Genomic DNA, 16,450 nt, shown 5'->3' on the forward strand with positions numbered 1-16,450 from the left:
ATAAAACAAAGGGGAAATTAAAAATAAAAGAAAGAAGGGAAACAATGGAAAAGGGGGCAAAGGAAGGCCCCTCTCCCTTGATGATAAAATGATGGATGGACAAAACACATCGCGAATGTGGCGAAAAGATGATGACAACAATGGGAAAATGAAACACCAAACACGAGAAAGGGCGATGAAAGCAGAATGCGATAATCGAGCAATTTCACCCGACCTATGACGACGGTGTCGGGGGGCGCGGACAACGTCATTGGTGATCCTTGATGGCGCGTGCCATCACTCCTCTTCCTCCCTTCTGTTGCCCCTTCTTTTTCTTAACGAGACCAAAATTGAACAACGAAAATTCACTTGATATTCTGATCTGCCCTGACCTAGGGCACATCTTTTCCCTTATAAATGGGGAGTCAGATAGGCCCTAGGGGGATCCATTAAGGGGTGGGTCCAAATAACTAAGGACCTGCTTACAAAATAAAATAAAAACACAAACACAAACAATGGACAAACGACGAACAACGGGCACAGTGAAAGAAGCAAAGAAAGACACGGAATAGACGATGACACACCAAACAGAACGACGGACAAAAACACAAATGGAATGACATTGAAAAATTGATTTTTTTAGGGTTGTATTTGTGATCTAAGATTGTGAATTTTATGACTTTAATGAAATGATATATGTGTGGAGCATGAACTGGGCTGATTAATTTTAAGTGTTTCCAACTCCAAAGAGTTAGACTCCATGGGAACTGCATCAGCACACAAATCTGTCTCTATGAGTTCCATAAATTTTGTCCTTCTGGCCGACCCCTACTAGAGCATTCCCATAAGAAGGGAACGTAGACTAATATAGTATATATAATAATTTTTGGTTCATTTTATCAGTACACTAGTACATAATCTATAAGGCCAAAGAAAGTTGTAAGAAGGGATAATCAAGCTATTGATCGAGATGGACACCCCTATGTGTTTTGGAAGGGGCCTCAAACCATCGAGAAAAAAACGACGCAGTATTAGTGTGTACAATTTCAAAATCAGGATTCTATTTTGATAACTCCTTTATCCTAATTTCATCTGCCTCTTTTGAGAGGTAACTGGGGGCTAAATAAATGGGCCAGGTAGTGGCACATACTTATCTGATTATGTATTTGAAAGACCAAAACTGAAATTTGTACCTTAAAGCCCATTCATCCAATGGCTTAACTCCGTGAAATGATACAATCCATTGAAAACCGTTTCATACAATTCCAGAAAATTTTAGACACAGACTATAAAATATTTACCAACGGTGAAAGTGCATCCTTGAGCAGGGTTATTTAAAAATATTAATCATGTGAAAAAGCTTGTTTCTAGACATAGTTTAGTATATTCAAAATATATTGGTTTACAATATGATGAAATCAAGAGTTAGATGTCTAAAATTGTACTAAATGCACAGAAGTTAAAGTAGATCTATAATGTTATCAATGTCCAATAGCATTTAATGCAGATTTAATCCTTGAATTTAATGCTGGTGGGACATGCCCCTTATCTCTTGGCACAAATGAAATGTCACATCGCTAATAACATCACGAGTTGACATTTCTGAAAAAATTGAATGAATAAGTGTGTACATCCATTGGCAAAAAATAACTGCACTAATAGCGACGCCATAATGAAACCTTATACAATAATTGAGCAGTGAACCATGGGTCTCAGTATTCTTTAATTGGATCAAGACATATGACAGGGAAATTTACTAGAGATGAAAGCCATAAAAACATGGATGCCTTTAAATTACTCCCTTTGAAAAATCATATCTCAACGAATGGGGTATCAGAAACTTAAAAATAAACCATAACATCAGCTTAAATTTCATGATTTGTTGATGACTATAGAGAGAGGGTTGTGTACACCATCTGGAATTCCTTGTGGCTGCCCGATCTGGTGCCCATGCAACATATGGTTGTACAAAAAAATGGGAACATATTGTGGAGGGAAATAATGAGAATTTTAGGTATTTTTTAGAGAAAGATGGCTTAGATTGAATATAGTTGATAGAGAGAAAGTGGTTGATTGTAGAAAGAGAGCTGTACCAATGGAAGGATAGAGAGACAAAGTAAAGGAACATTATGAAAAATTGATGGAAATGGTTGGGAAACAAATGGGACACATCCAAATCTACTTCATAACATGGATTTCACTGCAAAAAGAATTTTTGCATAAAGCAAAGACTTCAAAACACAAATAAACCAGGTTGAACAACCTAGATCTTACTAAGGCTTTTTTGCTGGCTGATATTTGCTGGATGACATCCATAAAGAGGGAAAAGATGGAAAAAAATGCACATTAGGTTGATTAGGAAATGTTATTTCATGATTCTTCTATTCACTTTTGTTTTAACTTTTGCTTTATTTTATATTGGTTTTATAGCTCCTTTATCTGAATTTTTTCTTCCCTGTTTCATAAGACATTTGAGGGTTAAATGAACGGGTTAAGTCCTGGCCAATGCACAACTGATTATGGCTTTCAAAACCCAAAGCTGAAATGGGTTCCTTTAAGCCCATTTGCCAAATGGATTGACTCCACAAAAAGCAAAAATCTCTTGAAAAACATTTCATTATAAAATATTTATGACTAAAAGAGCAGGACTTTATACAATTCGAGCAGGGTTATTAAAAAATCCATTATGTGCACGAAACACTACTATGCCAACAAAGTTTGGAATTTGCAAGTAACATGGTTTACACCATGATTAAATCAGAGTTAGATATCTAAGAGACTAATAAATGCATTATATTTTATTTAGATATGTAATATTAGCAATGCCTAATCATAATTATTACAAATTTGAACCATGAATTTTATGCTGGTGCCACGTATCCCTAAGATCTTACAAAACTAAAATGCCACCCTGTAAAAAATGTTGTGGGGTGACATTTTTATAAATAATTGAATGATTTACATTTCTACATCCATTGGCCGACTATCGCATTGTAAAGAATGACACCATATTGACACCTATAATAATTCACAAGCCAATCAAAGGTTGTAGTGTTCTTGAATTAGATCTAGACACTTGATAGGGCTAGTGACTTGATATAAAAGCAAAAATTACATTATTTTTGCTAATTACATTACAAAAAGGGTTGCAGTGAATTAATAGAAAGATAAATGCCTTTCAATAATTTCCAAATTTTACATCATAGGAAAAATAATATCTAAAATAATGTGATGTCAGAAACTTCAAAAAAACCAAACAATCAGCCAAAATGTCATGATTTTTGTAATGACCAGCCAAAAAGAGAGGGCACCGTGTACCACAGCTGGCAAACCCTTGCAGTTCCCGTGCAGCATATAGTTTTAGGAAAAAAATTGAACATATTGTTGATGGCAAACATGGGAATATTAGGTAACAATCTGAAAAACTGGTGTATTCACATACACCATTAATTCAGGTCCACTTATTGTTGGCTTATACATCAGGGGAACCACAAAATAAATGGGTATTTATAGTTTTTATTTAATCTTGAGGAAGTCTGACGTAGTCCACGTGTGGGCGAGAATTGAAAGAGCAGGTGATATCAAGAAGTCAACAGATGGGATGGGATCAATAATTCTTCATTATCTTAAGCCTTCGGTATGATCACATGAGTCAGAATATCGGCAAGATGTCTATGGTTGGGAGGTGGTCAATCAGTCTTCGGTATGATCATATGAATCGAAAAAGGAAAAGAATCGGGATGCTGACAGCGTTTGCAGCAAATGATTGTAGCTTACGGTCGATTCTCCAACATCTGGCTGAAACGCATGAGATCATGTGGCGGATTGTAATGGCCTGCCCTCGCTCAAGATCAAGATGAAGAAGACAAGAAGAGAAGAAGAGAAGAATAAAGAACATCGTTGAGACGTTAAGATCGTTGTACTCTCACTAAGCAAAAATGTATCATGTTGGATTTTATTTATAAGGTTTAGATTTATGCTGTATATAATTATTATTTTATAAATTATAGCCGTTATAACATGTACAACAACTATGGTTCAAACTTATCCTAGCTGTTCGATCTTTTGTGTGAATGTTTGTTTATATTTTATCGTAGCCATGATAACACATATAACAGCTATGATTCGAACTAATCCTAACCGTTGGATTCTATCTATACTGAATCCTATCTATGTTGGAAATTATATTCAATCGTATTGAATTTATTCTCTAACGAGTATAAGGGGTACGTGTCCAAGTATTACTAGATACATTTTATTAATAGTCCTATTGGTCCATGTCAGCTCGGCGAGTATCTTCATCACTCCTCTTCAGGGATGTCGAAGACTGTGAGAAGCAGTGTCATATCTGTTGCTCCTTGGGGGTTTGCAACCTCCTTGTCTCACGAGGGGCTCCACACGGAAGTTATAGAACTATTGGAAACAAGCCCAGAAAGGACATGTTATGTCCGGAGAAGAAGGCAAGAAAATACCCAGTTAGGTTGAGAGGAAGGATACCTGCCATGCCATGTTGGATTGGTTGAAACGGTAACATATGGCACGGATCTGGGGAAAGCAGATGCTAAGTCAGAAGACGAAGAGAAGAGACTGTAATTAGGTCACAAGAAAAACGAGAAGCTCCAAGAAGAAGAAGAGAAATTCCAAATATTCCTACTCGATGGATAGTCGAGATATACATCGAATTATCCACATAGAATAGCACTAGCCGATCCTACTTATACGATAAGTATAGGTGATCCTATGGCTATTAGTGTGGCGACACTAAAGACAAATAGTGGGTGCTATTTGGAGAAAGAGTTCACTGAACTGATCCATATGAATCCCTGAATGGTATTATACCTAAACGTCAATAAGGTTGATTCAAGTCACGGTTGTATAAGTGATCCACTGACCTGAGACACCAAGGACATCTCATGAGTGGACGACTACATTTTGACTATGGCTTACAAGCTTCTAATCATGGGATTCAAATAAGTTATAACTTGGATGTAATAAGAAGCTTACGGAGATAATTGAGTGGTCAAGATGGGATCGTCCGCCCTCGGTATAAGAGGAGATTGATTCGAGGAAGACGATGTAGAAAAATCCTTGGCCAGGGTAGTGAGGATATTGGAGAAGGCATTCTCTAATGATCCCCGTTACGTATCAGCACTAATTTAATGATGGATTAGGGTTTGACGATAAACCATACCCTAAGTCATTCGAGAGTCTCGCGCGGATGATGGATTATACATAAATGGTAACCGATGATGGTAAAGGTTCCATGAGAGATATCGAGACTACTCGATATCTTCTACAGCACGAAGTGTAGCATGGCACCCCACGGGCTGGAAACTTAACCTATCGATTGGGTTTAATCGATCCTTATTTAATTATTCTATATGTTGATATAGTTAATTAATAAGGTTAGTCAATAAATGTTATTGGGCCATTAAAGATACTAACTAGAACGATACATGGGCCTAGAGCGTCACACGCACAAGGTCATAAAGGCATAGGTGGATATATTTTTCTTTGGAGGGTTTTTGAGAAAAACCTTAAGTGAAATATAAAGAGGGAAAGGGGTCTCATTTTGAAGCACCCATGCAAGCTTGATTTGAGAGCCTCTCCCCTTCTCCACTCTCTTCTTCACTCATTCAAGGAAGAGTGTCTTCATGTGAGGAGATCTTCTAGATTTTCAAGAAGAGTTGAAGAAGAAGATGTGGAGATCCAAGCGCTGAGTGCTCACGTGGATACTTGTAGAGGCCGGACGCGTGAACGGCTTTAGAACAATCTCAGAGCAGCAAAGTCAAGGGTGGAACGAGTTCCCTAAAAGGTACTTTCAATTTTTGTTTAAAAGATCGATTGAGAATAGATCGACCACACTTCCGCATCCATGGAAACGTGATTTCCATGGACAAACCAAATCATCGAAACCAACAAATATATGATATAAACCTTATTTTAAACTCTTTAATTGCATAAAATTGGGCTAATTACGTGAATTAAATACTGAATTTAGGGTGTTATAAGTGACAATCCACCACATCATGCTCTGTGTGCTCATGGAAGATATGGTTGCTTATAATTCAAATAGCCACATGCCAGCCACAATAAATTTGCACAGGAAACTCCAATACAAGTTCAATTCCCAAGAAGATAGTAATTGAATTTTGCTATGTTTTATAGGGAGAAATTGAAGATTGAATATGGCAAACAGAGAGAAAGTTGTTGATTCTAGAACGAGAGAGGTATAAGTTGAAGGATAAAGAGAATAAGTAAATACAAATTTGGTGAAAATAATAGAAATGGTTGTGAAACAATAAGAAACAGACAAATTTACTTCATAACTTTCTTTTCATTATAAGGAAAATTTTTACAAAGAGTAAAAAATTTAACGCACATATATTATCGAGGTCGAACAGCCTATATCATAGAGAACTGTATCCTGCTAGCGGAGCTTTACTGGAGCATGTCAATAATAAGGAACTAGAGAGGGGAAAAGAGAGTTAACACAATGAGTTAATTATGGAAATATTATTCCTGATTTTTTGCTTATCTTTTATTTCAATTTATGCTTCATTTCCCTACTGTTTGATAGCTCCTTTATCTGAATTCATCCGCCCTATCTCAAAAAGGACTTGAGGGTTAAATGAATGGGTTAAGTCCTCACCAATACACATCTAATTATGGCTTTCAAAGTCCAAACTGAAATGGGTTCCTTTATGGCCATTCGCCAAACGGATTACCTCAACAAAATGCTACAATCTGTTGGAAACATTTTCATTGTAAAAAGATTTAAGAGTAAAAGTGCACGCAGAGTTATTTAAGAATCCATTATGTGCCTGAAAAACTTCAAAACACATGTTTAAACCAGGTTAAAAATCCTTAAGCCTATTAAAAAATGTCTTGCTGGTCTACATCTGCTGGATCACGTCCAGAATGAGCCAAAGAATGGAAAAAGAAAGTAACTATATGTTGGGTTGATAAGGAAATTTTCTCCTGAATGACTTCACTGAAGTCAAGAAGGGTTAGTTAAATATACCCCTTGTGTGCAAAAAACTACCATTCATACAATGTTCAGGAATTTCAAATAACCCGGTTAACAACATGTTAACCTAAGATATAAAGATCTAAGATTGTAATAAACGAATGGAATTTAAAGTTAGCTTTTCTCTCCAGGTGGAAAAAAAAGCTGCTATTCGTACAGAGTTCAGGAATTTCAAATAACCTGGTTAACAACGTGTTGGTTTATGAGATAAAGGTCTAAGATTGTAATAAATGAACGGAGATTAAAGTAGATATATTATGTCGTCCGTGTCCAGTGGCATTTTTGTGCATGTTTAATCCATGAATTTTAGTCAGGCGCCACGTGTCGCTAAGCGGCTAGAACAAATAAAATGCCACCTCGCAAATAATTGTCATAATGATATCTTCTATAATAATTGAGCTGCCATTCATTGGTCTCAACCTTCTTGAATCATACCAAGACACTTGGCCGGACATCGGGTGATAAGGCTTTTAAATAATCCTCAAAAAGTTATATTCTTCAAAAAATATCTGAACGACTCTTTTATCCAAAAAGTGTCTCATGCTTAGAGAGACTGAAACACGGAGTGGGTACCCTACTACGGTATCTTACTCGTGTTGACGTTCACACCAGCGGGGAGCAGCGAGATGTGCGAGGATCCCACATCGCCGGCAACAAATACCGTCGTCCTTCCAATCCGTTGGCGTTGTAGGTGCCGCCGGTGGCGTCGTCGGCGAGCAGCTTGCCGGGATAGCCGGGGTACGCTTCTGCGCCGAAGATACCCTGGCACGCAGACGCTGCTTCCAGCGGCGCCTCTTTGGCGCCCTGGAAGTACCCGTTTCCAAAGGGGTTGGTCGCCGTGCCCGCTAGCAACGCGGCCAGGTTGATAACCATCCCGTCCACGCCGACGTCGCCGTTGGGCGCTACCAGCGGCGGCGTCTGCGACCCGTATATGGGCTGGTGGAAGGGCCACGCGCACTGCCCCGGGCACTGCGTCTCCGAGTTGCCCACCCAGATGAACGGCGAACCGGGGCGCCTCTGCCCGTGCGTCCCGCAGCGGCTCACGCAGAACCCTTCGACGGCCACGTCCGCCGAGGTCAGCACCACGGCGACGCCCGCGCGCGCGCCGGCCTTCCGCGCCAGGGTCACCAGGTCGGCGGACTTGAGAGACTTGCCCAGAGAGTAGGTCTCGTCATTGATTTGGCTGCCCAGGGAGATGGCCGCCGTCCCCCCGCTTCCGTAGGCGCCGGTGGTGCTCCACCATGAGGCTACCGAGGGACCGGAGACCGGCTTCCCCGTGAAAGATCGGAAAAAATCGACGATAATAGCGCGCTGCGAAGGCGAGAATCGCCCGTACCACACCAGGTCGACGGTGACGGTGCCCTTGAGGAGAGGACCGGACTGGTACTTGGGAGTCAGGGCCGGCCCCTTGACGAGGGTGGTGAGCCTGCGAGGCAAGGCTGAAGCAGGGAAGACGCACGATGTCAGCAAGACCAGAGCGAGGGCGGAGGAAAGGACAGGAGAAGACCCTTGTCTTGACGCCATGGAAAGTGGAACCTTGTGCTGGCTTAGCACAAAAAGAGAGGATAGTAGAGGCTGCCGTATTCGTTACTCGTTGGCTGAGGAAGCATAGTGCAGGAGTCAACCATCTATACATATATATAGACAAAGAGCACGCGTGGGCAAGCCAGGTTTACTCGACGGCACACTAGGGAGCCAAGTGGGGCAATGATCGCGAAATAGAAGACAGGAACGACGGAGACGAGATAAAGGCGGTTTCACCAAGCGGTTTGAGGTGGGGTGAGGAGACAGCTGAAGAAATATAGGCGCCTTAAAGTTCTAGTTTAAACTATCGTAAAGTATCGGATATTTCCAACACTACTGCCCCCAGTTCTCTTCGGGCGACTGGGTGTGCTGGAATGGACAAGGCGTGCCTCATGGCAGCTCGAGTTTAGAAGGAAAACACATGTCCGGCGGGTTCCCCTTGTCGAAAAGCTGGGACGGTAACCTGTGAACTTGCAGTTGGGTCGGTAACCTGGGAACTTGCAGCGAACTAAAATACACAGTTCTTTATCGATAGAACTTATGTTTTACTTTCAAATACTATCCGCCAACGGCCGCATGCCCGCAAAACGTCAGGAAGGGGTCGAAGGGCATTACTAAAAGTCTACCATGGGATCCAGTCATCAACAAAATTCACATCATTACTTGTCGATTTTCAAATTTAAATGGTGCATACCTCTGGAGGTCCTAAAAGAACTTAAAGGCGCTCAATAAACGAGTGTTAAAGTCGCAATCAACGGTTGCGAAACCATGGATGTTTCTGTGTTCTCAATAATGCAGACCGCCGACGATTGGTAAACAATGTGCGAAAAAGGTGGATTCACCATATATCGTTACTTCCGGTCTACTTATGGTTGGCCTATACATCAAGGGAACCACAAAATAAAATGGGTATTTATAGTTTTTATTTACACTTGGGGAAATCCAAGCTAGAAAACGATAAAAAATATATCTGGCTACCTAGGGAATGAAGATGGAAGATTATGAAATGACTGGGTTTGAATTAATGCTTAATCCTGTGTTCTCCTGCCAAGTAGTCTAATTCTCCCTCTATCTCCCTATCTGGTGCCTAGTCCAGTTGTGCCTAAGTGATCATATATTATTGATTTGATAAAAGGTAAATAATACCTTTACTTTTCATATGCATTCCCAAGAATATCATGACCTATTTTATTTGAAGAGTTCTTGTAAAAAAATTATTTATACAGAGATAATTTATAATTTTTTTGAAAGAATGTGTCTAAGTATATCAAATTAACTATTATGAAACTAAAACATTTTAAGCCTAGGTATTCTAAACGCAACATTTTTTATCCAAATAGGTTGATGTGTTCAGCATAATGTTCAATCTTTCATTTTCAAGCTTAAGTTGAGGGTTAAATGTCATGAGGGGAGATTTGTACAATAACTCAATAATTTACATTTCTATATTTAGTGGCCCATTATTACATCAGGAATAGCGACAGCATGATGACTCCTTCTATAATAATTGAACGGCCATTTATTGCTCCAAGTCGTCTTAAATTGAATCAATACTCTTGGCCTTAAACTTAGACTCAAGATACATGCGAAGAAAATATAATGCCTTTAAGTACTTCCAAAAAAATTACATTCGTAGAAAACTAATATCGCGATCAATTAATGAAGTGAGATATAGAGCAAATGTGCTGTATGACGTAGGCTGATTTATTTCAAGTGTTTCACTCTTAAAAGGGTCAGTTTCCATGGGTACCACATCAGCACTTAGATCTGTTTCTTTAAGTACCTTCTGGAACCAGTCAAAATTTCAAAATTTGGTTACGATCAAAGAGTGGTTGCTGTGTGCCCCAGCCAGCAAGCCATTGTGGTCGCGGGATCTGGCGCCCATGCAACATATAGTTTCAGGAAAAAAGTGGTAACATATTGTGTAGGGAAAAAATGGAAATTTTGGCTATGTTTTAGAGAGCAATTGAAGATTGAAAATGGCTAAAAAGAGAAAGAGGCCGATTCTAGAGAACGACTGGTATAAGTTGAAGGATAAAGAGACAATGTGAATACAAATTAGGTGAAAATGATAGAAATGTTGGGAAACAATAAGAAACCGACAAATATACTTCATAACACGGTTTCACTGCAAGGAAGACTTTTACAAAGAGTAAAAACTTGAAATCACAAATAATATTAAGGTTGAACAGCCTATATCATATAGAACTTTATCCTGCTAACGGAGCTTTATTGATGCACGTCAATAATAACAAAATTGAGAGGGAAAAAGAAAGTTGATACAAGGGGTCAGTTATGGAAATATTCTTCCTCATTTTCTCCTCTTTTATTTCAATTTATGCTTCATTTTCCTACTGTTTGATAGCTCTGTTATCGAAATTCATCTGCCCTGTTTCATAAGGCAATTGAGGGTGAAAGCAAAGGCTTAAGTCCTGGCCAATACACATCTGATCATGGCTTTCGAAGCCCAAAACTGAAATGGGTTCCTTTAAACCCATTCGCCAAATGGATTAACTCCACAAAATGCTATAATCTATTGGAAACCATTTCATTATAAAAGATTTATGAGTAAAAGAACTAAAATTCATGGAATTCGAGCAGGGTTATTGCAAAAATCTGTTATGTTCACGAAACAGTTCAAAATACATACATAAACCAGGTTACACAACCTTGAGTAGAGAATTGTCTTTCTGGCCTAAATCTGCTAGAGCACGTCCAGAAAGAGGGAAAGGAGAGAAAAAGATAGTATCTAATGGATAGGTTAAATAGGGAAATGTTCTTTCCTGAATGACTTCACAGGAGTCAATAAGGGATAGTTTAACATACCCCTTGTTTGAAAAAAAAACTACTATTCGTACAAAGTTCAGGAATTTTAAATAGCCTGGTTAACAACATGTTAATGCAAGAGATAAAGGTCTAAATTCCATCTAGATGAAAGGAATTTAAAGTAGATATTATTTTATCAGTGTCCAGCTGCATTTTAGTGCATATTTAACCCATGAATGTTAGTCAGGCGCCACATGTCGCTAAGCTGTTCAAACAACTAAAGTGTCACGTGGAAAATGTTAAAGATGTAGATGTTGGATCCCTGTTCATCCGGAGCAAGGATATCATACCTTCCCATTGTGGTTCATGACAAGACAAATGATAATCCACTTAGTGAAGTCGTGAATATGTTAGCAAGCTAATCTAGTGAAGTGAAGACACGCGGCAATGCAATAAGGCCTTTTAGCACCTTGTCATGTGCATAGTAACAATCCACCGCATCATGGTCTGAGTGCTCATGGAATATATGATCACTTGTAATTAAAATAGCCACATGGCGGCGAAAATACATTAGCACTGGAGACTCCAATACAACTCCAATTCACAATAAGATATTAAACCTGTACAACAGTATGTTTCTTGTCGTGACAAATACCATAGCTCCCCCAAAGACAAGGGCTTCAACTAGATGTAAAATTTTGATATCTCGATTACCAGTGTAAATATAATTAAAATGATATTGAATGGTTATGATGCATGCTTGAGATATGCTAAAATCTATAGGACACCAAAAGACAGAGTCTATAGGGCCTCATGTAATTATTGATGATAAAGCAAGTATGTGTTATCAGTTTCACTTCAATGAAATAAACTTAAAGAAGTTATAATCTTACTCAAACACAAAGAGAAGAGAGCAAGGTTATTTCCGAAGGGATTAACTATTAAAGGTAGAATTTGTTAACGAGTTAGAAGACATGGATCAGAAATAGTAGGATAATAATACTAATAGGAAATTAGATTGTTACTACTATTGAAATTCCAGACAAGGAAGACTTAGGAAGATATCTCACAAAAGGGATAAGTAGAATATAAAGACATACTTAGGGAGATGGAGGACTAACTGAGAGAGAAAACGAAGAGAAAAAGTTTCTGAACTACTTGAGAGAGTATGTAGGCCTCTACTTGAGATAGGCATTCAAGATATTTCTAAGAGTGCCCAAGTGAAAAAGTAAGCCTCTAAAATGAACTACTTTAGTTATTTTCATTTACTTATATGTTGTTGTTTGGAGGGTTGCCGACAGCTTCTAAGCTTTCTGCGGCAACGTCGTCTTCCACTCTGCCTTCAGATGTTTCCACTATTCGGAGCATCCTTTTGTCTCTCTTCAGGTCAAAGGGCCGTCACCACCTTGGACCAAGAGATTTCAAGAGAAATAGGAAAATTCTAAAGAGGTTCGCTCTCTGTTTTATGTTTCCAACTTCGAGTTCAACTAATGTTGAGAAAGACCCCATTCTCTGTGGAAAAAGTTGGGTTTTATAGATCAGGAATGCTCTGAAAACTCCCTTGAGTGGTATGGGACCACTCCCTACTGGTTTCCGACAGCGATTGGGCAAAGATGTGACTTCTCTTCATCAAAATTTGGTCGCTAGTGCGGGCGATGGCGGCCAGGGGTGGGAGAAGATGAGTTTGCCCCTAGGGCACTTGATTCCTTAAGTTTAAATGGCCTTCATCCTAGTCAGCAAGGTCCAGTCGGTTTTTTCTCCCCAGTTGGCCCTTCTTCATTTTTCTCCATTAGTTCCCGCCGCTGTGTCATTGATGGAAGACCATCTGAAAGATCGAGTCTCAGCTTGTGAGCAGCCGCATCGTGGATCTTGAGCTGACTCAAAGGACCCCAGGTTCAAGTATCCAGCTTGACAATAAGCCTTCACGGTTTGTTTATTTTATTCGTGTTCATTTTTGTCATGGATTTTATCAAGGGCCCCTGTGTTTTGGCATCTCAACATCTCTTTCTGTGTCTTTCTTTTGGTTTTATTTGGCCCATTAGGGGAACTCCGTCACTTTCGACTTTACCCTAATTGTGCCCATTAGGCCAACCCCTCTACCCTATATAAGGGAAGGTACCCCCAAAGAGACGTGGCTGTTCTTCCGGCGGCGGTATCGTCTTCGCGAGGGTGAACTGGCCGCAGCGGCAGCAGTCGATCGGGGAGCGTCATCCACGAAGTATTCAAACATAAACTAAGATAATCTCCCTAGTGGAGAGAACGGGACTCTTAAGTGAAACAAACCCAAACTTTCATAAAGCAAAATCCAACGACCTCATCATCCATCATCAGTAGTATCCTTCTTGGCACTCACGACTGTCGTGCCGACTTCTGTAGACATCGCCTTAACCGGATCGCCTTGTCGCCTGCGACAGTTGAGGTTCTGGTGGCTGAATCCGGCTGCCCCAAGCCATCTCCAGGCCTCCCCGGTCGCCTCAGACCATCCTCGGCCGCCTCACGGCCGCCTGTCGTGCACCCTGATCACGGTCAGTGCCCTCACTGCCAACCGCCACGTCCCCGACTGCAGTCTCAGCCTTCCCTGGTCGCTCTCGAAGCCGCTGGTCGAGCCCTGGCCGCGGCCGAGCCCCGCTAGTAGCACGGCACGCAGCTGCAGGCCGTGCCCTAGACTCCGCCGCCACCATTGCTAAGCCCTAGCCGTGGCTAGACTTGATCCGCGGCCAGCACCACATACGGCCGCGGCCCTCACGAAACCCGAGCTGCGGCCGCCGTCCTCACGAAGCTCTAGCCGCGGTCACCGCCTTCGCAAAGCCCTAGCCACGGCCGTGCCCTTTCAAAGCTCCGCCGCCGGCCACCGCCCTCACGAAGCCCAAGCCACGGCCGTGTCCTCGCAAGGCTCCACCGCCGGCCGCCGCCCACGGTGGACGTCACCAGTGGCTCTGCCCTCGCGGGCGGTACCCGGCCTGCACGCAGCCAGGCCGCATAGCTCGCGGACCGCCTGCCTGCGACTGTAGTGGCGCCCTCGCACCGCTGCCGCCATACTGACTGCGTCCCCTGTTGCGATAGTTCGGGCACGATGTCGCGGTCGCCCTCGCCCATTGTTGCCATCGCCTCCAGCTGCCCATTCCGGTTGTTTCCCATCCGTGTGGTGTCCGTCGCCGTCAATCCTTGCCCGTGCACGCATAGTTGTTTGCGGCCATTCGTCTACTGCTCGGAGATTGTCGACTTCACCTGCCGTTGCTGAACAGTCGATAGCGACATCATTGAATGGTCACGTTATTCCCCTTCACCGTCCGATTACGCCAGCCCTCCCCCTTATTTTCAATATTATTATCTTCCTCCGGGCAGTTCTCGACCGCCCCACTACCTCGAGAAAATTTAACGTTCGATAGGATTAGCCACCGTTACGTGTTAGTGTAGTTTCTTTGACGGTGCAGACGCTCTTGACACCTCGTGTCATTACTCTCGTCCTACCCCTAGATCCGCGGCGTCTTCTGTATATTTTCATTGATTTTATTTTGCTTACATCACGTCTGCATTGCTACATATCTAATCGTACGATGTTCCCTGTGGTGTAACAATAGCCGTTCGATCTCGGGCGTCCCTCGTGTTACATCAGTCATCACCTAAAATAGAGAGATAGAGATTAAAATACGTAAATTGAATCTGACTGTTTGATTTTCTTAGAGATGATGGAAGGGCAAGATTAAAATGCTTAGCCTTATGAAAAGTCCATTCTCACATGGGCTTTCGGGTTTCTCAGCCCAAAATTCGCCTTCTCCATACGATTTGTTGACATAGCGGCTTACAAACGTGGTTAACACCTTTTATATTTGCCCTGGCCCATCCCACTTTTTTCTGAAAGGTCCAGTTAAGTTAATTATCTATCAAAATAGTTTAAATAAATCAATGGTAAATATATCTCAGAATCATGTAACATCTGAATTTAAAAGAATAAGAAAACTTCTCACACATAGGGCCGGACATTGTGTACCTTTTGTGTTCGTGCCTTTTGTGGGCTCCCTTTGCATGTGGCTATAGTTGTAACCTTAATGGTACCTTAGTAGTTGGGGTGGGCCTGTGCCCGCCGTGCTGCTTGGCCTCTTCTTATAGGCAACAATATTTTGTCTCTCTTTTTTTTTCTTTCTTTTTTAATAATCTTTATTTCTTACTTATCATGCTAACTTTGTAAAAATATTTATGTTTACATAATATGTTAAATGATGCATGGAATAAAATTTATTCATCACATTCATTCATGGATTTGATTATGCCAATTGAGCAAGGATTATGAGGGTCAAAACAATTAGATAGTAAAAAATCATATTCATAACTAGTCTTCTTCACTTATACTGGGGCATAACCTAACATAAATGAGAAGTATTATCCCTAAATTCTTTTTTTAAACCAACTGGAGAACTTCTTTGTCTTGTATCCGAAAGACTAGTACCTCTAAAAGCTCCACCACACACTTCTAATATTTTTTCAGCATCCAACCTTGCTGATATGAAAAAATTATCCCCAATAAATAGTAGAGTCCTGTAGTGTCTAAGAACTAGATGACACTACTAAAAGGCCTCATCATATTAAATATAGTCGCCAACACTCTTTATAATGATAATTCATCCACATATACAAGAAAAGTCAGACTTCTCATTAGTATCTTATTTCAAAAGGTAGCACATTTCTGGTGATACACCTAGAAATCTCCGCCTGAGCAGCATCTCCTATAGTAGGGTTGGGAAAAAAAATTTAGTTCGTTCGTGAACATGCAAACGAATGAACACGAACATGAACGGAAAAAATGGTCATGAACATGTTCATGAACGGTTCGCGAATATACAAACTGTTCGCAAACATGTTAGCTTCCCAATGCATCCCACCAGGTTTTCCTCCCCCCCACCTTCCGCCATCCTGAAATATTGATTTGCCGATTGATCGCGATCGCTCATCCTCTATTGGATCAATAGATCTTCCTGCTGCTCCCAATTTTGCGATTTAATCCATCTTGAAAAATCGGCCGTACACCCCTGATAAGCCGAAAATAGGGGTGAAAATTACGCAAATTTTTAGCCCTTGTCGTTGTGAATTTTTGGCTTATGCAATAAAATTTATAAAACTCTACTTAATATGTATAGTGATAAGTATGAGTGT

General features: G+C 40.9%; 1 protein-coding gene across 1 annotated transcript; it reads right to left on the reverse strand.

The window, feature by feature from the left end:
* Positions 1 to 7,612: 7,612 nt before the first annotated feature.
* Positions 7,613 to 8,900, reverse strand: LOC144713729 (protein EXORDIUM-like 2). The gene has a single exon (XM_078588404.1). The coding sequence runs from the start codon at positions 8,531 to 8,533 to the stop codon at positions 7,613 to 7,615; it is 921 nt and encodes a 306-aa protein (XP_078444530.1). The 5' UTR covers positions 8,534 to 8,900.
* Between the last annotated feature and the right edge of the window lie 7,550 nt (positions 8,901 to 16,450).

The sequence above is a fragment of the Wolffia australiana genome, chromosome 16 (genome assembly GCF_029677425.1).
Source record: "Wolffia australiana isolate 7733 chromosome 16, ASM2967742v1".
In the NCBI taxonomy this organism is placed as follows: Eukaryota; Viridiplantae; Streptophyta; class Magnoliopsida; order Alismatales; family Araceae; genus Wolffia; species Wolffia australiana.